Consider the following 24,843-nt stretch of genomic DNA (forward strand, 5'->3'; position numbering starts at 1 on the left):
TTGTTGGGTTTGGTTTTGGCACTGTGATTATAGAAGAATCTGTCCTTATTTTTTAAGAACTATACACTGATATAGGAGTGAAATGATATGACTGGAGTTTGCTGTAAAATACTTCAACAAAAGAAAAAAGGGATAGATAAAGAAAATGTGGAGAAATCTTGATAACTGCTGAATCTTCGTAGTGGGTTATGTTGGGAATCTATTGTAGTATACTCTCAACTTTTGTGTATGTTGGAAAATTTATAATATACAATTTAAAAATAAATATATGTGCCGCTTAATGATCTTCATTTTTTCCTCATTGGTAAAAATGTAGTTAAAACTAACATTCTTAAACTATTTTGAAGATGGAAGGCAATATATGCAGAGGATGTAGAATAACATCTGACATATGGTAGGTACTTTGTAAATGGTGCGGCTGCTACTGCTACTGCTGAGGGGCCCAGATATTAAATATTCGTACTGTTATTGTTTTTTATTGTCAACTTGTCTTCAAAAGATTCAAGGGTGATTTATTGTTTTGAATCTGTCATATGTTACCCAAACATACTTTATGGTTTAGATGCATGTTGTGTGATGCTGTCAGGAAAAGCCACAGCTATAGATTTTCAGTCCAAGAAAACATCAAGGCAAACCTCTTGTCTTATTTGTGAAGTCTTCAAACAGTGACTGTGGTGTGTTGTCCTTGATATCTGACACACAAGACACTCCCTGGACCCTGATGCTTTGTGCACAGTGTATTGAATACAAATATTACTTTTATTTCTTTTTAAGCAAATACTGCACATACATTATTACCTATTTAAGATACATGTTATAGGCAATGTGCGCAAAATGAAACAGGATATTACAGCAATTTAATTCCAAGAGGAAGTATGTGATCAAGAGTGTTGGAGGACTGATGGAGAAACTGTTTAAGACTTCAGTTCCATGAAGAATTATCATGTGGACACTTTGAATCATGGAACTGGTCATGTTTCTCATTTTTTTCCTTGGCTGCTGGAAGGCTCAGAGCCAAATTTGTGGTCTTCCCTTACCAAGGATACAGTATCTTAGTGGCATGTGTTTTGTTTACCGGCCACATCCACGGCTTCCTCTAATTTTTCCTGCCCACATTTTCCCTCCACACTGATTTCCTCACTTAAAAAAAACCTTGTATGAAGTTGTAAACTTTCTTAAGTCATCTTCTTGAAATGATGAAACATAAAATAATACATCAGGATTACTGTGAACAAAGATTATCCTTGTACTGATAATGAAACTTAAATTTTCCATATGCTGTGGGCATTGTGAAAATCAGTGCATCAAATCTCTTTTTCTCCAAAGAATCTATTACGGAGGGTCAAAATAAAATGCTTTGTCATGATTCAGCTTGGGAAAGTGAGTTGAGTTGAATATAATTCATCGACTTTTTCATACTTTACTGTGGTTGCGTTAGTCTGTTTCTGTTTTGTAAATAGTATTTAGATATGTCTCCCCCACCGAGAGTGAGTTACTTAAGGACACAGGCCATGTGTCATCTGTTTGTGTACCTCTGACAGTTTGCTTAGTGCCTGAAACATGATAGGTGCTTATTCAAAGTGTGTTGAATGAAGGAAAGAATAATTAAACGATATACTTGTGGAGACAGTGGAGAAGGAAGAGAAGGGAGAAGGTAGGTGGAGGAAGGAGCCTGGAAGTAGAGGTTTGCTGTTTCTTAATCTTTCTCACCTTCCTCTACCTGTTGGTGTAATTTGTTTGTGATAAGTGAAGCTATTCTTCACTGCTCAATTCTGGTAACTCCTTTAATAACAGTAGGGTGCCTGATGTGGAGGAGTCTCTATGGGCATTTCTGCAATGAAACTCTGTCTCCACCTACCTATGGCCAACTGAAAATCAAGTTCTTTGGCTAATTCTAGGAGCAAAATAAAAATCTGTAAGAGACTAAATCCCAAAGAGCTTTCTAGAATAACAGTCTTCTGGCAATGTGCCTTAGTCCTTTCCTAGATTTTTGCATAAATATATAGATGACCTGAGCTTCTAGTGGGTCTCAAAAGTTAAAGTAACATGTGAGAATTGTCTCACTCTGGTCTGAAAGGGGCTATAGAAGCCAAAGAAAGAGAGGCTGCCCTGTTGGATCTTGGGTGGTGCAGGGTGCATCCTAGAGAACTTACTTCTGTGCTGTAGTAAGTGGGCAGAGTTCCCATGAGGACATTAATTGGAGGACACTGGAGACACCGAGGCAAGTTTTATGAAAGCATGAGATGACAGTGTGAGAGTAACAAGCTGGACATATTAAGTTGCTTTGACAACAGCAGATGAAAACCCACAAGCTGCATAGCTTGCTCCCTAAACACAGACCCTCTGCTACACGGTTTGGCTTTGAGGTCTTGGCTGTTTCCTCCAAGTTTGGGTAAAGGCTGTGTTTAGGGAGCTTTAGAGATCCTAAATGAACTTAAGACTTTTAGATCATTATATCTGGAAGTGTCCTTAGAGACCGTTTATTTCAAGCCACTCTTTAAGTTAACACATGGTTGTCAAAAAAAAAAAAAAATCAAATGTATTGGAACATAAGAAGTAAAGTGAAGTCCTTTTACCTTTCCTGCCTGTTTATGAGTCCCCTTAATTTATTGATGATAAAACTGAGGTTCAAGAGAATGGACGATGAGGCCGGTGCCAAGGTCACCCCAGCTAGTTAGTGAGACAAGACACCCATTTCCAAACTCCAGTCATGAGCCTTTTCAGTTATTTTCTGTTACACTAGGCACCTGGAAATGATCCACTGAAACAAAAATTGCAGTTGATAAGGGGCTATCACCAAGACTTCATCCTATGGCTTCTCAGATGATTTTGGTGGTGGGGGTGGCTTGGTTCGTAACTGTGCCTCTGCTTAATGATCAAGTGGAAGTGATTGGTTAAAAATTCAGGACATTTTGGATGACTAATGCTTGTGGGTGTAGGTTCCATGAGTGTATGAGCCAGTCCCGAAATGTTAGTGCTGCCACACCTGGGCTGGGTTAGAAAGCTTCCCTGGGGCTTTGCCCTTGCTGATGGTGAGATTTGTTATATTTTGGGGTGATTGGCATGGCTCAACCTTGCCCCCTAATGGCTGGCTGCTGTTTTGCTTGTAGCCTTAGTGAGAGATGGGGTCTCCCCCTTCCTCCGCTTGTATGGAGTGATGTGGGAGGAGGAGATTAAAGACAACAACAAAAAGGGTGAGTGAAGAAGTGGCAGGAAATCATACCCACTTAGACTCAGCTTCCTGTGTTAAGCACTTCAGGGAGATCAGATTTCGGCCCTCAAGGCTTGGCACACGTCCTGATCAAGAAAGGGGAGGGCCCCTGCTGCCACCCAGCCAGAGCTGAGTCAGGCCAGTGGCACTAAGATACTCTGTTATACTCCATTACACTAGATACTCCTTTACAGTGAGAGTTGTTACTCTCGTCTTTTTCAACACAACTGACCCATACCATTTGAATGTATTTAATCATTAAGAATATGGTTATTTTTGGGACTGGCCTGGTGGCGTAGTGGTTAAGTTCATGTGCTCAGCCTCTGTGGCCCAGGGTTTGTGGGTTCAGATCCTGTGTTGAGGACCTACACACTGCTCATCAAGGCATGCCTTGGTGGCATCTTGCAAAAAAAATAGAGGAAGATTGGCACAGATGTTTGTTCAGGGAGGATCTTCCTCAAGCAAAAAGAGAATTGGCAACAGATGTTAACTCAGGGCCAATCTTCCTTACACACACACAAATAGAATATAGTTATTTTTTAAACCCTTCACTTACATTTCTTTCAAAAAACCAGAAAATTATTTATTGGGTAACTTGTATCAATAGTTAAGCCAGTTTATCATTGGAATCAAATTTTCTAAAAAGAGCTCTTAGATCTGTGATTTTTTTTTTTTTAAATATTTGTGTTTTTGTGAGCCAGTTAGCATTCTTTTCTGTCAGGTAAGCAAATATTACAGATGATGATAAATTATTTCCTGGGGATCATCAGATTCTGGGTAATGAGAGCTTCTCCTTGGAGCACCAGGGGCAATAAATGAGTAGGGACATGGGGGCAGGTTGTGGCCTGCTGGAGTGTTGGTGGCTGTCACGTTAGTCATTTGAGTGAGTGTATGAATCGCATAGACAAGGGGGAAGACGTTGAAGGAAAAGATAGTGATGCAGCAATGGCCTTTGCCTTGTTCTGTGCCTGCTCGCCTTGCTCCCAGACTCCAGTTTCATCTGCCTTCAGTCTGTATCCCCCAGTTCCAGACTTTGATTCCACATTTAGCCGCACTCTCTTCATTCTGGCTTTACCGGCTGTTGGGTTAGCAGACAACCATCTCCTTTTCTCCCTCCCCGTTATTCAGTCCTCTGGCTGGCTGATATTTTTACTATATTTAATATTGTTTGATGTTAAATTGTTTGAATTTTTACTCGAGTTCCATAGTTCTGTGGTATGTTGAAATGCTATTTTTAAATCATTGCTAGGTTTTTGCAATCTGTTTAATTTTTTTAAAATTCTGTCTTTCAAACTCTTGGTGTTTTTCTTTTATCATTTTCATACTTGGTCTTCCCCCTCTTTGTAATCCTTCCTTTGGCTGTGCATTAGGTATTTTGTTTTCTGGTTTATTTATTTATTTAAATTCAGCATATTATAACAGTGAGCACTTTCTCTTGTATCCAAATCTAAAGTTATCATAATTAAAATGAATAATTCTTTATTATCACCTATTGCCCAGTTCATATTTCTCAATTTTTCGTAATGTTCTTTCCACCTGGTTTGTTCACACAAGAATCTCCTCCAGCATTAGTCACATATTGTATCTGGCTGTTACATTCTTTAAGTCTCTTTGAATCTGGAACAGATTTTCATTCATGATGCTCATATAGTGAAAAGACCAGGCAAGCCATTTTGTAGAAAGTTTTGTTTTCTACATATGCTTGATTATTTCCTAGAAGTGTCTAAGCTCCTGAATTTCCTGTTAACTAGAAGTTAGATGTAAAGACATGATAGATTGATACTGATCATCTTTGTCTGGAATGTATAGGAGACAATGTCTGATGTCTCACCACCAGATAATATTGGTCAAGGAATCAGGTGACAGCCTGATCCCTCCGTTGTATAATTGTGTTTTTCCCCTGGTGGGGACTCTGTGGAGTGTTACTTTGGCATCATATATACATCCAGTTACCTACTAGCTTTGTACCTAGTGAGTTTAAAACCAATTAATAATCTTCTGCTGAATCAGTTTCATTAGGAGTTGCAAAAGGATGATTTTATAATTTTATTTCCCTTCTACATTAATCCAGCAACTAGAGCTTTCAACAGGGTCTTGGTTTACCCTGGAATATAAGTATTCCTGTAATTCTTTCTCTCAGGTGCCAGTTTTCAAAGTAAGGATTTGGTTTAATAGATACCTCAAAAGGTGACAAATGAGTTTTCCCTGGTTTCCTCTTGTGAGTATGAGTGTCATAGTGAACACATGGTTTTCATAGTATGTTTCAATCAGTAGGATATATATATAGTTTTAAGGCTCACATATTTGATGCTCTGATGTGTGGGAATTCCTCCGTGCTGGCTCCTGTGTCATTTTGACATGACGCTGTTAATCCTGGAGAGCTTGTTTTATGGTGGAAAAGCCACCTCTTTGGCTTAACCTGTACTTTACTTGAATAAGACATTTCTCCAAGGAGCCCTGTTCTTTCTAGTGGTGGATGGTATTAGAGATGAGAATGTGAGCGCTGGATGTTGTCACAGCTGCTGGGTGAATTTGCTTCTCAGTTTAATTGTCTAGACCTTGAAAATATATGTCTAAAAGTTGTGAGTTGATGTTGATATTTCCAAATTAATTTTTAATATTAATTTACTTAATTTCTTTGATTTTATAATTATCATTTTCACTGAAATATGATTCCTAACATAACTGCAATTGTCTTTTCCTATAATATAAAAAATTTCAAAATAACACCACCAATATCATTACTAACTAAAAACGTTACTAACTAAAATTACTGAATGAGGATAAATATTTTTTGTAGTTGTGTGTCCCCAAAATGCATCCTGTTAAAGATATGATGAGTCCTGTGGTCTGAGGTCACTTGAAATAGACACCGTCTGTGTTTTAACTTCCAGGGTAAGTTAGAGTAACCATAGGACAACAAGTAGATGCTGGGTTAGTTTCCTAGGGTTGTCGTAACAAATTACCACAAACTTGGTGGCTTGAAACAACGCAAAGTATTTTGTCACAGTTCTGGAGGCCAGAAGTCTGGAGTCAAGGTGTTGGCTGGGCTGTGTTCCCTGCAAAGGCTCTAGGGGAGAGTCCTGCCTTGCCTCTTTCCAGCTTCCCGTGGCTCTGTGCATTCCTTGGCTTGTGGCAGCCTAACTCCAGTCTCTGCCTCCAGAAGTCTTCACATGGCCTTTCCCTCTTCTCCCTGTGTCTATTTCTTTTCCTCTGTCCTTGTTTTTTTTTTTTTTTTTTGAGGAAGATTAGCCCTGAGCTAACTGCTGCCAGTCCTCCTCTTTTTGCTGAGGAAGTCTGGCCCTGAGCTAACATCCATGCCCATGTTCCTCTACTTTATGTGTAGGGCTCCTACCACAGCATGGCTTGCCAAGAGGTGCCATGTCTGCACCCGGGATCAGAACTGGTGAACCCCAGGCTGCTGAAGCGGAACGTGCACTTAACCGCTGCGCCACCAGACTGGCCCGTCTTCTGTCCTTCTTATAAGGACACTTATTTTTGGATTTAGAGCCTACCGGGATCATCCAGGATGATCTCATCTCAAGATCCTGAACTTACATCTGCAAAGACCTTTTTTCCAAATATGGTCACATTCACTGGTTAGAGTTAGAACATGGACTTATCTTTTTGGGGCCAACATTCAACCCACTACAGAGGCCAAGATAAATAATGATTTACATAATGAGCTTGTCATTCACATGACAATCCAAGTTGGTATTGTTGCTCATCAAGGGTTAAATTCTACTGAATGAACCAGGCACCCAGGTAAGGCTCTTTTCAACAGAGAGCTTCAGCTTTACCCCAGGGGTTGTCTCCAAGCAAAGGAAGACAGAACCCCTAGGTGCATACCTCGGGAGTTTTCTGGGCCAGGCCTGGAAGTGGCATGTATCACCGGCAGTCTTACTCCGCTGGCTAGACCTGCAACGGAGGATGAACCATATAGACCAGCTGCACACCCAGGAAAGAGAGGAAAGCGTTTCGTAAACAGCTAGTCTCTGCCATGATTACCACTTTTGATAGTCTGATAGTTTCATTTGTTTTAGGTTGTAGTCAATATTAAAACTTGCTTTTATTTACGTATTCATAAACTTATTCATTGAATAAGCGTTTAGTTGTACAGCTGAGGGAAGCAGAGAGAAGTGAGAGGTTATGGATCTGAGTTTTCCCAAAACAGATACCTCATGTAATACTTTGAGTCAGCAAGAGACTCTGAATGGCTGGGAGTACCAATCTGTTTGTTCTGAGTTCCAGCAGCATGCCAGGCGTGAATTGGCGATGGGACGTGCATTTTTGCCAAACTTAAAAAAAGAAAAAATGTCTCTGGGTTATCTTCTGCTTGAGATTTTAAAGGGACTGTCTTCCTTTTCTTGAAGTCTCCGAACCTGAGAGCAGGGTATTGAGTTAGCAGGTGTTAAAAGAAGACAGTTTCTTTCCAGTTTCCTTCCTGAAAGTGAAGTTTCCTTTCTGTTAAGACTCATTCCAGGTGTCTGATTCGAAAACGCTGGAGAAGCAATCAGAGGAGCAGGTGCCAGCTCTCTTTATGTGGAGATTTCTAGCATTTACTATCTGTGGAGTAGTGGAAGATTGAGTCTGAACCTAGAAGGGAGTTTATATCCTTCTTCTTCCAGAGATTGCCTTTATCATACAGTTTTTATGGTGAGGAGAAAAGATGCTGGCCTATTCCACAGGGATTGAGAGGTGAGGGCAGAAAAAAGGGAGAAGGTAAGCTAAAGAAGTGGGGAATTATTCCTTTTTATTATTATTATTTATTTATTTACTTTTAAAGATCTTTTTTAATTTTTTTCTTTTTCTCCCCAAAGCCCCCCTGGTACACAGTTGCACATTTTTAGTAGTGGGTCCTTCTAGCTGTGGCATGCAGAACGCCGCCTCAGCATGGCCCGATGAGCAGTGCCGTGTCCATGCCCAGGATCCGAACCGGCGAAACTCTGGGCTGCCAAAGCGGAGTGTGCGAACCCAACCACTCGGTCACAGGGCTGGCCCCGTTCTTTTTACTATTTTTATTTTTTGGTAAGAACCATTCACCCTGAGCTAATATCTGTTGCCAATCTTCCTCTTTTTGCTTGAGGAAGATTCGCCCTGAGCTAACATCTGTGCCAGTCTCCCTTTATTTTGTATGTGGGTCACCACCACAGCATGGCTGCTGACAAGGTGTAGGTCCGTGGCCAGGAACTGAACCCTGGCCACCGAAGTGGAGCACACCAAACTCAACCACCAGGTCACGGGGCCAGCCTCAGAACTTTTCCTTTTTAAACTAATCCTTTTGGGTAGCTTGACATAAACACTCTGTCAGAAGTGCTATTTGGCATCAACAGCCAGAGGAAGTAGCCCAGGGCTCAGTCTGATTTGAAGCTTTTAGGTTAGCTTTTGCCAAAATGACCATCACGTTGCCTGCCTTCCTGCCTGATAATGAATACAAATGAAACCGTAGATTTCTTCCCTCGCCCTCACCCTCCTGTACAGCAACTTAATTGCCTGAGCTGGCTTAGACGTAAACTTTATTGTTTGAGCATCTTTTATAAACTTGAGAAGGCTGTTACAGGAAGGGAAGAATCATAGAGCCAATTTCATGTGCATATGGGCTAGACTGAGGACCTTTGACTTTATCTTTTAGAAAATAAGTGATTTTTTTAAGGTGTGTTATCGAAGAATTTCTACTAAGTAATACGAATACTACTTTACATTGTTTTAACATTTGGACATTTAACACAACCTTTGCCACAGAAGGCTGTTTTTTTTGTTTAACTTCATGAAAAAGAGAAGTCAAATGGCCTTCTGGAAGTTAGCCAGCAAGTGAGTGAGCTGATACTAAAAAATTCTGAATATTTTATGTTAAAAAGTACATAATGGTTTGGAAAAGTTTTTTTAAAAAGTTGCCAGTGGATTGATGTGGATCATTGTGTGATCCTGGCTTTTTTCATCATTCCATTCATTGATGAGTTCAGCAATTTATTGAGCACACACTGTGAAGAGTGATGTGTTAAATGTGATGACCGTAGTGTTTTAAAAAAACGTAATGCTGAATCTTTCAAAAGAAGAGGTTGAAAAAAATAAGACAATTTTAAAAGTAAATTCTAGAAAGGAACTCTCAGCCCACATAATCTTTCCTGTTTATCTGTAACATTCACTGTAGATCTTGGTGAACTTTCAAGTAAAGTGTTTTAAAAGAAGTTATTTTCTTAAGTCATTCAGGAAATTAAGGTCTTTCTCCTGTAGTAGTGAAATAGCATTTTGGTGGTTTCACTTAAATAGCAGAAATATGAGGTGAATTGATTTTGATTTCTAATTATACTAGAGATGTTGGGGGTTCAGGGAGACTGCAAGAGAATGAACTAGAAATTTGGTTTGGGTTTTTGTGAGAAATAGACAGCTGTATGTAGGGGCAAAGACTGTGTGTATTCTCCATCATCATGGTGGATTCTAGCTGTGGTCGAGACCAAGGCTTGCAGTAGCATCCTCAGGTACTAGAAATACCGTCACTAAGCAGATGTTTGTTCCCCGTAAAGCCATTGCTAGTTGTCTTCATAAGAACTTTGACACAACCACTCTGCTCTTGATATGTGTGCTCGTATTTTCAGATATAACTTCCCAAGTCCATCTAAAACCCTATAAAATGAACACTCCTGATAGATTGGGTATTGTGCGTACACATATCTGTCACAGCCAGTAGATGTCCTTAGCAATGGCCAATTTGGAAGAAAGCTGCTTCCATCTCCTGCCCAGCTCATCCTCGTCAGGTATTGTCTGAGAGCTTGATTATATGACTGATTTTGACCATGTGGATTACAGATTGAAACTATTGTTGGCTTAATCTTGTGATCTGAAGATGAAAAGAACTACATGAGGCTGATTAGAAGGGGTATGTGTGTGTTTATTATGTTAGATTTGAAATTGTGATGAAAGAGCTAAGGAGAAACCATGACGTTTCCAGCTGGAGCTTGGGTTTAAGATTTAGGTTTTCAGGTTGTTAGCACACGTTGCTTTTGTTTTTTATGTTTTAGAAAGTGAATATGTATACATTTATGATACTGGGATATATGTTGGACGAGATGAGGTAGGGAGGATTGGATTAAGATGGTGGATTAAGCAAATCTTATGAAATGACCCTGAAGTTATAGTAGTGGTTTGAAGTATGGAGGTACACTTAGACCTTGATGAAAGACTGACACAGTTCCCAGAATTTTTAATTCTTTAAATAAAGAATGATTTAAATGAATGATTTATGATGTAAATGTTTTGGAAATTGTAAAGGTAAGAGGTTTACAGGACCCCCGTGGAGTGCTTTATTTCTTGCATAAGTATTAACTGACAAAATTGACTGTTTGGCTTGTGGATTTCTTTTCAATTAGGCAGTGAAACCAAAACAATATCAAGAAAACTTTTTAAAAAGAGAGCTGTGTTGGAGCTGGCCCGGTGGTGCAGTGGTTAAGTTCTTGCGCTCTCCTTCCGCCACCTGGGGTTTACTGGTTATGACCTGGGGTGCGGACCAACGCACCGCTTATCAAGCCATGCTGTGGCAGGCGTCCCACATATAAAATAGAGGAAGATGGGCACAGATGTTAGCTCAGGACCAATCTTCCTCAGCAAAAAAGAGGAGGATTGGTGGGGGATGTTAGTTCAGGGCTAAAGTTCCTCAAAAAAAAAAAAAAAAGCTGTGTTCAGTAACAAAGTAAATAAGTAAAATGGATCTAAAGAAATTACTTTAAGATACTGTTTTTAATCATCTTTACTGCGGTATAATTTATGTACAATAAAGTTCACCACTTTTGTTTTCCAAAGTGGCTGGACCATTTTGTGTTCCCACCAGCAATGTAATAGAGACCCATTTGCTCTAGATTTTCACCAATCCTTGTGTCTGGTCAGTCTTTTTAATTCTAGCCATTTTTATGGACATATACTTGTATCTCACTGTGGTTTTAATTTGCATTTCCCTAATGATGTTGAGCATCTTTTTATATGCCTGCTTGCCATTTGTGTGTTTTCTTTGTTGAAGGATCTGTTCAAATCTTTTGCCTATTTAAAAACAGGTGGTGGTTTGTCTTAAAATTGAACTACAGAAGTTTTTAAAAAGTATATTCTGGCTACAAGTCTTTATCAGACATATATTTTACAAATACTTTCTCCTAAGTCTTGCCTTTTCATGTTCGTAACAGTGTCTTTGAAAGAACACGTTTTTTGGATAAAGTTGAATTCGGTTTATCTTTTATTTTGTAAGTGCTCCGTGCGTATTTGGTCTAAGAAATCTTTGCCAAACCTCAGATCACAAAAATTATCTCTTGTGTTTTCTTCTAGAAATTTTATAGTTTTGTTTTTTCTGTTTAGGTCTATGATGTATTTTGAGTTAATTTTGGTACATGGAATGAGGTAAGGATGGAGAATCACTGTTTCTGTTCCCATATGTGTATATCCAACTGTTTCGGTATCCTTTGTTGAATAGACTATTGTATTTTTATGAACTAACTTGGTATCTTTGAAAAACCAGTTGGCCATATATGTGTGGGCCTATTTTTGTACTCTATTCTGTTCCACTGATCTCTATTTCTATCCTCATGTCAGTACAGCGCTGTTTTGATTGCTGTCTTCAAATCAAGTAGTATGAATTTTCTAACTTTGTTCTCTTGCCAGATTATTTTGGCTATTCTAATTCCTTTGCATTTTTATATAAATTTTAGAATCAGCTTGTCAATTTCTAAGAAAACGCCTCCAGGATCTTGATTGAGGTTGCATTGACTCTGTAGATCAATTTCAGAAGAACTGACATCTTAACAATATTAACTCTACTGAACTATGAACATAGCATCTCTATTTATTTAGGTCTTTAATATCTCCTAGGAATGTTTTGAAGTTTTCAGTGTACAGATCTTGCACATAGCTTGTTAAATTTATCCCTAAGTATCTCATGATTTTTAGTGCTATTTAAGTGATGCATTTTTAAAATGAAAGTTCCCAATGGTTCATTCCTAGAGAAATACTGTTTTTGAGCGACCTCCCACCACCTCACTGATCCCTTGAAGAGAAAGGTAGTTCATGCTGTCTATATTGTTGCATTTATCAAATCCACATTCTGCATTTGAACACTACCTTTAATGGCTTCTGTACTATAAACAGCAGCCATGGGTAAATGTTGAAGTTTAGTATTCTGAGCTTGGTTCTTATGTTTAAGTGTATGCCTAAAGTGAATGAAAGCAAATGCTAAGGGCATGATTAAGATCTGATAACTTTCCCTCCTATTTTAAATCCTTATTGTCTGTTCGTAAGGATGTTTTTGTTGCATGTGTCAGAGACTTGTTGACTGTAGTGGAAGGCAGCTTCCTTCTCCACCTCTTCCCATGCTGTCTGCTGTGAAGGTTCACTGACTAAAGTATGCCCTTCACAAATGTTACATTTCATTCAGTTCAGCGAGCATCTAGTGAAATTCTGAGAGTTGTACCTGAAGTTTCAGATAATCCAGTTAGTATAGCTATAGTCAGGAAAGCAATCCTTAAAATAAGAGCTTGCCATTCTTTAAAATTCTTGAGTGGTTGGAAAATATTAGTGCTCTTATGTAAATTGTGAACTATCTAATGGTTTCTACAAGAAATCTAAGGCTTATTCTCTCTCTCTCTCTCTTTTTTTTTTTTTAATGCCTTGATCAGGATCAGAACTCTTACTTTTCTTTTCCTCCTCCATGTTTTATTTGTATAATACATGATTAGCTCAGGAGACTTTTAAATATCTTCAGTACGTTATTCTTGTTTGGAAATCATCCTACGTAAGTTTTCTGGAGTGTGTAGTAAATGGAGACAAGGAGTTTCATATTCCCATTCTTCAGATGGTGAAACAATGAGGTGTGTTTATGCCTCTTGCATTTTTATAGGAAGAGTATTCCGCAGGGATTTTACAAAGTTTTCATGAAAGCGTGGACTGCAACTATAGTTTTATAATGTAAGTCTTTATCTTTAAACATAACTGAAAATATTCCCAAGTCTCTGCTTACCAAGCACATTCTCTTTGTAGAGTGAATAAAGAGAGGGATTCAGGTATCCAAACTAGGAAGTACAATCTAAAGCAGTGATTAATAAGCTTTAGTGTACAGAAGACCTACTTGGAGAATTTAAGAAAATGCAGATTCTTGGGCCAGTCCCAGTGGCCCAGTGCTTAAGTTCGGCATGCTCTGCTTTGGTGGCCTCGGTTTGGTTCCCAGGCATGGACCTACACCACTTGTCTGTTAGTAGCCCTGCTGTGGTGGCTGCTCACATACAAAAAGAGGATGATTGGCAGCAGATGTTAGTTCAGGGTGAGTCTTCCTCAGTACGCACGTGCGCACACACACACACACACACACACACACACACACGTGCAGATTCTTGAGTATTTGGTGAGTTGGGTCAGGAGAATTTTTGCAATTTAACAAGCATCCTCAATTGCTTTAAATATAGGTCTTTGGTTATATATGTATATATATATTTTAAGAAACACTGATCCTCAAAGAAGGGAAAGATTTGACTTCTTTGAGGAGAGAATGAAGGATTTGAAGATTATCTCAAAAGTTTTCCAGTCTAAATCCAACCTTCCATCACTCTATTCAGTTCTTAGATCTTCTGTCACAACTGTACTGAACATTGCTATGTGTCAAGCACAGTTGTGGTTCAATCTTTGCTTAGGACATGAGATAATAAACTTTATTAGTATGACTGCCTTCCTTACAAGTTCAACAAATTTAATTAAAACACTTTGTAAATTGGGAAAAATGATGAACTGTGGATAGGATTAAAGAAGTCCAATTAATATTGCATATTAGAGAATGAATTATAGGGTGTTTTGATTAGGAAAGACTTATTGAACTAGGAGAAACCTTTGCTAGCCTAAATAAAGGAAATCATTTGGAAAAGTCTCATCAAAAGTTATTTTCAGTCTGAGAGCTGTAATGGAACACTTGGAAAGTTGTCCTCTCTTCTTGGACATGGAAAATGATTTCATATTCAGAGCTGAAGAATGCTTCAAGGCTCTCCAAGAAACTATGGCTGTGGAATGAATCTGACATGCTGATTTTTCAAGTCTAGTCTAGTGCAGAAATGGCCAACTTTTAAAGTTTGGAATGGAGAAAGGAGAATTGTACAGTATTAACTGTGTATTCTTCTGTTTAAAGCTCCTTGTTGACTCTCTGTTGTCTGTCCTATATGCATTAGCCTGTTATTTGATTTGCCATCTGCCGTTGTCCATTCCACCTTAGCATTTAGATCCTTTGTACCTTGACCTTTCCTAAACTGTATTATTGGAACCCAGCTAAACCCCTTGAAGTTACTAGCATGTGCCTTGTGCTTCTCTACCTTTGTTCCATGTTACTCCATCTGGAAAACTCCTCTGTCTCCTGCCTTTCACACCATCCCAGGATATGTATATGCTGCCTGTCATTCAAAACTCAATTCAAAAGCCGCTTTCTCCAGGAAAGTTCCTTTGAGCATCTCAGTTGGAAAGAGATTTTATCTTTCTTTGAACTTCCAGAGGATCACGTATGGCTCTTATCATGTTCTACTTTGTATTACAGTGATGTCTGTTGTATCTCAGAGATGAGATTTAATGCTTTGGAATTGAATTTGTTTCATTTTGTGCTTTTTACACAGTGTCTTGCATAATATGTTCTGGATGAATGAAAGAATAAAATGACCAAAACAATTATTATTTCTTAATTTTTAAAAAACAATTTTAAATTTTTTATTCTTCTCTCCAAAGCCCCCCAGTACATAGTTGTATATTCTAGTTGTAGGTCCTTCTGGTTGTGCTGTATGGGACGCTGTCTCAGCATGGCCTGATGAGGGGTGCCATGTCTGCACCGAGGATCTGAACCGATGAAACCCCAGGCCACCGAAGCAGAGTGTGTGAACTTAACCACTCAGTCATGGGGCTGACCCTCAACAATTATTATTTCTTTTCCCTTGGTATTTTTCATGTTAGTTCCTAGAAACAGGAGAACTAAATGTGATAGCAAAGTTTAAGATGTTCAGAGGCAGAGCCTTACTTAACAAAATGGTTTTTATCCAATAATAACCAGAGAGACCCTTGTAAATAGTAGTACACTTGGCACTAGCTGTCTCTGCTGGTTGTTAGATAAAATTTAGAATCCCATCTGAACTTGCTTTCTTGGCCATCTATTATAGTAAATAGATAGAGTCTTAATACTTTTTCCTCATTTTCTCTAAATTGTTCTCTTCTTTTATACATATGCTTTCTGTAGGTCAGACAGTCTGGCAACCTCTCTGAAGTTTAGGAATTTGCTTTTTTCTTTTCTAGGGGACCCTGGAATATGCATTCCCTTGGGGACTTTGGTACTCTCAATTCCTTGGGGAAATCTAGGTCTGTTTGTGTAAATATTTTTCTACCTGTTATGGCCTACCTTAGTCCCTCCTGTTTAGGAACCCTGATTCTGGTCTTGACACCCTCCAACCCCGCACACATGCACTATTCTTGACCTCTGCTATACTGTATAAATGATTTCTGTCTATATACAATATTAATGCAATATTTTATCTCTATCTTCTCTTCTCCCTATCTACTCAGGTCAGCATTATCCATTATAGAGGGTAATGAAGACATAGATTATTCCTGTCAACATAGCTCTGAAGAGTGTTTAGCACCAAGCTAAGTCCTACAAATTAGTACTCACTAAAGGCACTGATGCTGGTTGTAATTCTGGCTCATTTAGAGACTACAGTTTGCTTACTCAGCCTTGGGAAGGGAAGCCCAACTACTTGCAGCTTCTAGGAAGAAAAATCATTCAAGTCTAGTGAGCTTATGTGCACAAGAGCAAAGCCCTTTGAATTTTCACTATCTAAAGTGAGTTATTACAGGAGCAGAATAATAATACATTGATAATGGCATAATGATGGTGACATTTAGTTCATCCATAAGGGTGTTTAAGCAGCTCATGTAGCTCTGCTAATACACGACTGAAATAGAGCCAGTGACCCTCTGACCATCCCAAACAGTGAGAAAAACTCAACAGTAAGTGTGTCCCCCACGAGCCAGCCGTTTCCCAGAGACTTCCTTTATTTTCAGATGTCTCATTGTAATTTCTTTCCTTAAACCTCAGAATATTAAGGTGGAAGATAAACTTGAGTGAAATTCTGTTTGATTTTGGAGCCGCTTATCCAAATAGAATTTGTGGAGCAGAAATGCTTATAACATGCTTGCTGTAAGTCCAGCTAACACCAAATTAACCTCAATTAAGTAATTTCTCAAGTAATTATACACATGGATAGAGAGGATGCAAAGGTTTAGAAATGTTTTGCTAGATGAATGGAGTGTCTCATTCCAAACCTTTATGCAGAAAGGCTATCGATGACAAACTTTGTTAGATTTAGGTGGAGAAAGGGGGCATGGAGGGAGAGAGGCCCCAAAGAAGCACCTCAGCTGATTAGAACCTAAAGCTGTGTGTCCGTGTGTAATAGAAAAGGCCATGTTGTAACAGAGCTAATGAGTTCTGTTCGTTGTGACTTAGCCAATTAACGCAGTACATGTCGGTTGCAGCCCCTTCATTCAGTTCCTTTAAGAGTGGCCTGGTTTTCCACTTTGGGTTGCAGTAGACTTGAACTTAGTCATTAAATGGAGTCTAATACGTGATTGGTCTCTTCCTTACCTGCAGGGCAGGCCTGTGTGTAGGCAGCCCAACCTTCCTGGTGGCCAGTGTGGGGAGGGGAGGCTAGGGTAGGCCTTAATGGATTGAGTTAAAGAGAAATGTATAAAATTATGAAAGGCACTAACTAGACAGTTTCAGACATGAGATACAATGCAGGCTTATCAGCAATGTCCTTTAGCTATGACATTAGTTTGGCTGACTCATATCTAGCACAGAACCCACTGGATGTATGCCCTGTACAGTGTTTACAGTCTCTTTGTGGACTTTTAAACTTGAAAAACTTACCCTTAATTTATGAGAGAAGTGACTTGTATATCGCGTTTAAAAGAAGTTTAATTATTTGAACATTATTAAGGACTAACTGTGTGCCAAGTATTCTGCATACTAGACTCAAAGAAGAGTAAAACATGTTTCTACCCTTTTAAAAACTTTTATTCTATCAAAAGCAAGAGGAACACACTTATTATGGTGTAATGAAAAGAACAAGGATCAGAGAGTCAGAAAACGTGAGTTTGAATCCTTCATCTGGTGTGTGTGTGTGTGTGTGTGTGTGATTTAAGGCAAGTCATTTAATCTCTGAGCCTGACTTCCACCACCTGTAAAATGGAGTTAATTCCTACTTGCCAGATAGAGAAGACTTGAGAGAGTTAAGAGGTCTAAAGAATATGGTAAACAGTAAAGTGTTATTAAAAGATAAGTTAATAATCTTTGAGAAACAAAAACTGCTACCGCAGCTGACGAGGTAATTGTGTTCCTGGGTGTGCATAAATGAAGTTGCTTTTAGCAGTGAGGAGATATTTCTGATCATTACCAGAGAAATTGAATTCCTAACACTCTAATTTATTAAAGTAAAATATTTGCGGATGACACAGAAGCTACTGAAGGTTGTGAGGTTGGTGCTCCTCCTATTTCCTTCCACACTCCTGATGCAGCTTGTCAGCCTAGTATCCTGAATGTTTGGCAATGGTTTTGAACTTTTTTCTTTGAATGCTTATAGGGGATGATGCAAAACCCCAGAGCAATTGTTACTTCCCATCCAGAAACATTGCATGAAGAAAGTTTGATCACACAAAGAGATCAATGGCAGAAGGTCAGGGTGGTGGTGATACTGTATAATTAGCCATTTTGAAGGAAATTTGTATTTTAAAAGCTTTTTCAAATGACTTATCAATTCATATTGACAAGTCACCATGATTAAAGAATATTGTTTGTCCCTGAGAATAATATTTCTATATAATGTAACTCAAGTCGAGGACTTAATTAGGCTGCCCATGTCAGTGATGTTGAGCAAGCAGATAAGTGTTATTAGAAATAGCATGTGGGATATGAAGCAGAGCTGGAAGTGAGGAAGGTGGAAAACTGCCAGCTCAGGCATTTTTGGGTTTCAGTGCAAAATCTAAAATTCTAATATTTAGAGAAAAAATTTATTAATTTGAATAGATATGGTGCCAGTAGTCCCTCCAGAGTCCTTCAGAATAAACGTGATTTGGCCAAGTGCTGACATTCTCCAGTGGATTCCCCCGAAGTGTTTCTCTTGTCCAAATGGCCATATTGAAGACAGACAGCAAGAAAAGATTTGGTGGGCCAGATGCTGGATTTGTAACTCTAGCAGTAGCTCCTTTTGAGATGAGACAGACACCCCTAAGTTTCAGGAAAATGATTGAGGCTTTGCATTCTTCCTCCAAACAGTTTTATTTGAATTCCTGGATGTAGGCTGAGTTTTCTGAGAAGTAGCTATGATATAGACCTACTGTGTTTTAAAACATCAGGGTTCTCCATTTTCTGTTTCTTAGAAATTCGTTAATCAGTTACACAAGTGAGAAATGTACATAAAACACAATAGCAAATGCTACTAAGCGCATTTGAAAAAGTATGAGTATATTAATTTAGACCTTGTCCATAATTTCAGGGGAATAATTACAAGGAACTATTTACAGGACCAGTAAATGTGTATATTTGAGAAAGCCCCTCTGGGTCACCACAGTCTTAAGTAGGAAATGGAGACAGCTGCACTTATTGACTGTCAAAATTAGGATTCACTGATTGAGTGAATGCCCATATGTTACATGCGCTACTCAACCAGATTTTGTTATTTTAAAAGAATAAATATGGCTCTTCTGGTGTGAAGACAATTGCCTAAAAGTGAACGACAGTCCAGTGAGTCAAATTTTAGCTCCTGAAGCAAATTCTACACTAGCTAGAGTTAAATTTCTTGAGTTTCATGTGTTAGGGACTTCATATTTAGAGGTAGATGGTGTTTCCTGTAGCAGAAGGGAGCACAGTTTGAGTTGTCACTGGTTATAGGATTTTAAAAAATTTGGATAATTGGATTGTATTATTAAAAAGCATAAGTGTTATTTATGTTGTAATATATCTCTGGCATCAGCTGTTCTCATACGTAAGGTTGGAAATAATAACTGGTTTCTAGATAGCTTATCTCAGTCATTTTTTGAAGCTTTTTGTGATTATTTTAGCCCTCAGCTGGGCTACTGCTAAAACCCCTGTGGCAGTTGGATCCTGTCTGATCCCTTAGTGAAGTGACGGTGATTAAAAAAAAAAGGACTTTATACATAGACACCATGATGGCACTAGAGATATTGAGTCCTTGTGAATCGTTATTTAGAAATTGCTCTCAGGATAGAAAATTTGGAGTAATAATTAGAAACAATATGTTGATCTTTTTTTGTTAACAGCTTTGTTGAGATATTGTTTATATACTATAAAATTCACCTTGATCACTTTTAAATAAAGGGAAAATATTGATACGTGTCTCACTACAAGCCACTTCCCTCTATTTTAAAGCTTTAAACAATAATAAAATATCTATTTTTACTAGTAAGATCTTTAACATTTCTAAATCTGTGAGATCACACACATGCATATGTACACATACAAATACACACACGCTCACTCCAGTCTCTTAGCAGTAGACTCATTACTCATTTTTGAAATAAATTAGCTTTATCCATTTTGAGTCAGTTTTTTGGTATTTTCAAAGATGAAATAAATGTTCAAAAGAAAAAGATTTGCCAACATTGAAGATATCCAAAAGAATATGCAATAGATTGAAGATCTGATGAAAGAGGGGCTGAATACAGGTTGGGCAGAGCATTATTCCTAGTGGGAGCTGCAGAGCCCTCCAGAGGAAGCAGTATAGACTCTAGAATAAGGCAGACGTGGGTTTGAATCCATTTGTACCACTGACTGGCTGTGTCATCTTAGGGAAGTACTGAATTTCTCTGAGCTGCAGTTTCCTCCTGTTCAAGGGGTGGATAATAACATCTACTATAAAGATTCAAAACCATTAGTACATAATGATTATCTGCAGGGCCTCATTTGTACTGTGGATGCGACAGCCTTGGATCAGCAGTGTTAGTCTGCTTGAGTATGGCTGACTGGTATGCCTTTGTAGCTTTCAAGTTTTTTACTTTACTTTTGTGCTTCCCGCAGGAACGATTCCAGGTGAAGAATCCTCCCCATACATATATTCAAAAGCTCAAAGGCTATCTGGATCCAGCTGTTACGAGGAAGGTAAGATGGATTTGTTTCCACTCTTTGTTGTTGCTTCCTCCTTAGCCAGCAGAATCCTCCTGCATTGGAGAAGACCTTCCTTCCTCTGCATTATAGCCTCTGCCAGAGCCTCCAGGAAAACAACCTTGGGAGTCAGACAACGTGAAAAGACAAAGAGAAAAGCCATCCTTCCTGCGTGAGGATGTGTTTAAAAGTATTTTCCTACGATGGGAGTCATGTACCTCTGATGGTTGTTGAGTCACTGCCATTTCCAATTACACAGGGCAGTGAGTCCAGTCCAGAGGTGTTCAGGCCCCTAGAAAAGCAGGCCTAGCAAAGGGAATACTTGTCTTTCATGCCTTGGTGCATTTCCAGAGACCTTGAAAAATCACTGGGGCTTTGTCATCCCAGCTGTGCACTCACATCCTGTGTTGATGCTTTTAGCAGCTTCCCCCGCCCCAACCCTGCCCCTGGCCCCAAGAAGGTAAGAAGAGAATAGCTGACTCCATTCTCAACTGACTCTCTCCTTTTACAAACAAGCCTTGCTTTGTGCAGCCACACAATTGGTTTAAACTCATGCCTTGTGGTAAACCATGTAGCCTGGCACAGCCCTGCAGGCCTGGACCAGTCCTGGGCTGTCTCAGGGAGGAGCTGTCCTTGCTCGAGATGGGGAAAGAGGCTCTTCACCAGATAACACTTGTTTTTCGGTTGACCTTCCACAACTCCTGCTTTCAAGGCTGCAGCAGAAATATCTCTGTTGTTTCAGCATGTGACTGATGAGAGAAGAAAGGCACACTTTTTCTAGTTAGCTATTGTTTCCAGGGCTCTTGGCTCCTGTATTTTTTTTGGTCTGCTTTTCCTTCATCTTCTGCTTCCACTCTAAACATCCCTTCCCTCCCAAAAAAAAATCAGGCAAAGGAGAACAGCTATTAGTTCCTTTTGGAAGTTTCCTGGCCCTTTGTCCTATGGTTAATGTGCAGACAAGCAGAAATAAAATCTACAAGTGATGATGAAAGGGGACTGTAGACCTTTGCTGTCGGCGAGACACTGTGTCTGACTTGAATGTGACACAGCCTTGTCTTGTAAGAAGGTACCTGTCAAAGTATCATAATATTCCTGTCTTCACAAATCTAACACACGTTTCTTTTTTTAAAAGAGCTTCTGTCAGGCCTCCTAAATGAGACAGCTGCTTAATTCTTGTTAGTTTGTTTCTTTCTGGTATCCTTCCCCAAGGATATAGCAGCCTTCGATTTTATCAGATTAGAAAGGGTTAAATGAAGGCACACCCATACACACAAATAAAACTCAGGAAAAAAACAGGTTGGTTTTCTGGACTTTTTTTTTTTTTTAATTAATTTATTTCCTTTGGGAACCTTCTATTATTCAAGGAAGCATTTAAGAGGCGATATCTATGTAATACTCATGATTCACTTTTTTTTTTTTCCTTTTTTCTCCCCAAAGCCCCCTGGTACATAGTTGTATATTCTTAGTTGTGGGTCCTTCCAATTGTGGCATGTGGGACGCCGCCTCAGCGTAGCTTGATGAGTGACACCATGTCCACGCCCAGGATTCGAACCGACGAAACACTGGGCCGCCTGCAGTGGGGCGCGCGAACTTAACCACTCGGCCACAGGGCCGGCCCCTCTGGACTATTTCCTTGCACAGGGCAGCAAGGTTCTATTTTAGGAACATTTTCAGAAGCCCCCAAGCTTGTAAACCTTCAGACGAGATGGCTCAGAATCCAGCATTAGGCACACTTGTCGTGAACAGAGTGCGGCAGAAATGCCGGTGTTTGTACATCAGACAGAGAGCTCCCCTCACATGGAGTACGTTCCCTCCCTGAACAATTCTCTCAGCATTTGTCAAATTCTTAAAGGAGAAAATATGTAAACTCCTAGAGAGACCTTCTTAGACTCCATCCAGCCCTAAGCCCCCTAAGGAGAAAGATTCTTAGAGGGAGAGGTGGATTTCTCCTGGCACGGACCCAGTTCTCCTTTGGAACAGTTGTTCCTGGGCTGAGGCAAAGAATGTAAAACCAAAAAACAACAACAGATAAGCTGCTCAGAAAGTGTTTTGCTCCCTTGCAAATCACTTAATAAAAGAGGCCCAAGACAAGGGAGTCTGTCTGGCTGACCTTCATTCCTGCAATCTCCGCCCCAGACTGTGTGTATTCACCTGAATGACCTTTTTGATCTGTACCTCATCTTTCAAGATCAATCATTCAGCTCAGAAAAAAAATAAAATGTGTGTTGGATGAACCACTCCTGCTTTAGTAAGATTTCTGTCAGGAGCTGGCAGGAGGAAATGGTCTGTTCCCCTCAACGTAATTGTCATGTTTAAAGCCTGGAAAAAAGGAGATTTTGCTTGGAATAAGACATCGCTTGCAGTTAAAATGAGTTTAAGATTCTCAGCCGTACCATGGTGGGGGAGAAAGAAAAGATTTCAAGTCAGGGCTTTCAATTTCCGCCAGACAGTCTAGGCTGAGCAGTCTTCCCTTAACTGCAGCTGGAGTCCTCCAATACTTCGTTCATTAATCTTTTGTTCACACTGAATAGAAGATACTTAATTTGCTGTCTTCTAAAAAAAAAAAAAATTCTTAAGCATATTCTATTTGGAAAATGAAACCCTGTAGGGCAGAGAAGGAAGAGCCTAAATTAGATATCTCTGTGATCAGAACTCTCCAAACCAGCCTCACTGAATACCAGACGGCTCTTAGTCTGTGCTTTGTGGGGATGCGCTCATGTCTGGCATGGAAAAAGGCTACAGACCTTGAAGAAGGGAGTCTGGTCCTCTGCAGGCGCTGCAGTTGTGGAACAAAACCTATTGTCTCGGTCTCCAGGGCTCAGCAGTCTCCATGGGCTCGTCCCTGAGCCTGCCTTGTAAGGAGAGGGCCGGGAGGATGGTGGAGACTGCAAATGGTTGGAACCCGGCTCTCTTTTTTTTTTGCTGGTGCCCACAGGCACGTGGTTTCTCTTTGAAGTGTTGTAAAGCATCCTGGATACGTTGTAGAAGTGTGAAGTGTTAGCACTCATTGTTTATGTGTTAGAGAAGTGGGTGCCAGGGCCTCTCAGAGTCCAGAGTCCAGCTGGAAACTGGACAGTTCCCAAGAGAGTATAATTCAAGAGCGAAGTCAGTTTAGCTTTACCTCAGTTATCGTGCAGTTGCCAAAGTGTACTGCCTGCCATAGTAAATGCCCAAGAAACGTTAACTGCTGTTGTTGTCATTCCTGTTGTATCTCGGAGTGTTTTGATTGAGTTATTTTGTTTTGATGTATGCCTCTTAGTCCTTCAGCAGATCCTCTTTTATACTTGGTTACGTCCTCGGTGCTATGCTGGGTGCCCTTGTGGCTGATGATGTATGTAGTACATGACCTTGCCCTGAGGAAGCATAAGGCAGAATTGGGGGACCAGCAAAGGCCACAGGGAACCAGCCAGAACTGTGCATAATGCATAGCTCAGAATGCTGAGTTGTTTTCTAAAGGCCACATGTGCAGAGAGAGACTCTGACATGGGAATCGTCCCTCCGGAGCAGCCAGCACACCTGGAAATGGTTTCCTCAGCCGTGTGGCCGTAGACCTTACCTCATTAGCAGTCCCCATTGCTGGAAATCTCTCTAAGAAGCATTGGGCTTGGCTGTCCCTCCAAACTATAGATGACTCTGCCATTTCTTAGGCTTTTCTTGACAAAGAAAGGAGTTGCTCTCTCTTTTTTTTTTTTTTATTGCATCAGGGATGCTTTTCTTTCGTAGATCCCACTGTACTTGGATTCTGAAAACCTGAGAAGGTCTTTGGGGTGCTTTAGGGATGGCAGTCAGGGGGAAACTGTGAGACTTATTTGCTTCCTTGGGGCCCTGGGGAGAAGCAGTTGGGGGAGAAGCAGAGGGCATTCAGAAGAGAAGAAGAGGGTGACAGGAGCTGGCCATGCTGGGCAGGGCACCAGGTCCCACCTGGGCATGGTGTGGCTCTTCCCACCCCAATTCCTGGAATCCTCCTTGCTGGCCTTCCTCCTTTCCTTCCTGTCCTTGGACGCCTTTGTCTTTGGAGCTGGATGACTGTTTCCACTGGAGTTGTGGCTGCAGAGGAGCGTCCCTGATATCCTCAGCCAGAATTCGCAAAGGCTTTTCCTGAAAATGATGTAATGTGAAGGTGGTTTGCGTCTGTAGCACAAAGAGCAAAGAACTCTTGTTAGAAAGCATTGCATTTCAAGTGTCTTTCCAGAGTGGCCTAAGATTTTAGTTACTGTAAATAAATGTTCCTGGAGGAAATCGTGTTCCAAAGAACTGATGTACAGCGCAACCCGATGATAGCTTGGAGATTATTTAGAGTCCAGAGGATAGAGAGATCAATACGTTTACTATCAGAGGAGGATACATTGAAGACAGACAGACCTGAGTGGAGTTCTGGAAGGATAGGTGGGATTTTGATAAGTAAGGAAATGAGGAAAGACATTCTGAAAGTAGGAGGGAGGTGCTCCAGAGGAGGGACCTTCCA

The 24,843-nt window shown here is 40.0% G+C and overlaps 1 protein-coding gene across 8 annotated transcripts in view; it reads left to right on the forward strand.

The window, feature by feature from the left end:
- Positions 1–24,843, forward strand: part of FMNL2 (formin like 2) — a 291,924-nt gene that overhangs the window by 171,239 nt on the left and 95,842 nt on the right. For all 8 annotated transcript variants that reach the window (XM_046658831.1, XM_046658832.1, XM_046658830.1 and 5 more), the window contains exon 3: positions 20,295–20,375. In XM_046658831.1, coding sequence (XP_046514787.1) covers positions 20,295–20,375 — 81 coding nt within the window. The remainder of the gene's footprint in view (positions 1–20,294; positions 20,376–24,843) is intronic.

The sequence above is a fragment of the Equus quagga genome, chromosome 4 (genome assembly GCF_021613505.1).
Source record: "Equus quagga isolate Etosha38 chromosome 4, UCLA_HA_Equagga_1.0, whole genome shotgun sequence".
Taxonomy (NCBI): Eukaryota; Metazoa; Chordata; class Mammalia; order Perissodactyla; family Equidae; genus Equus; species Equus quagga.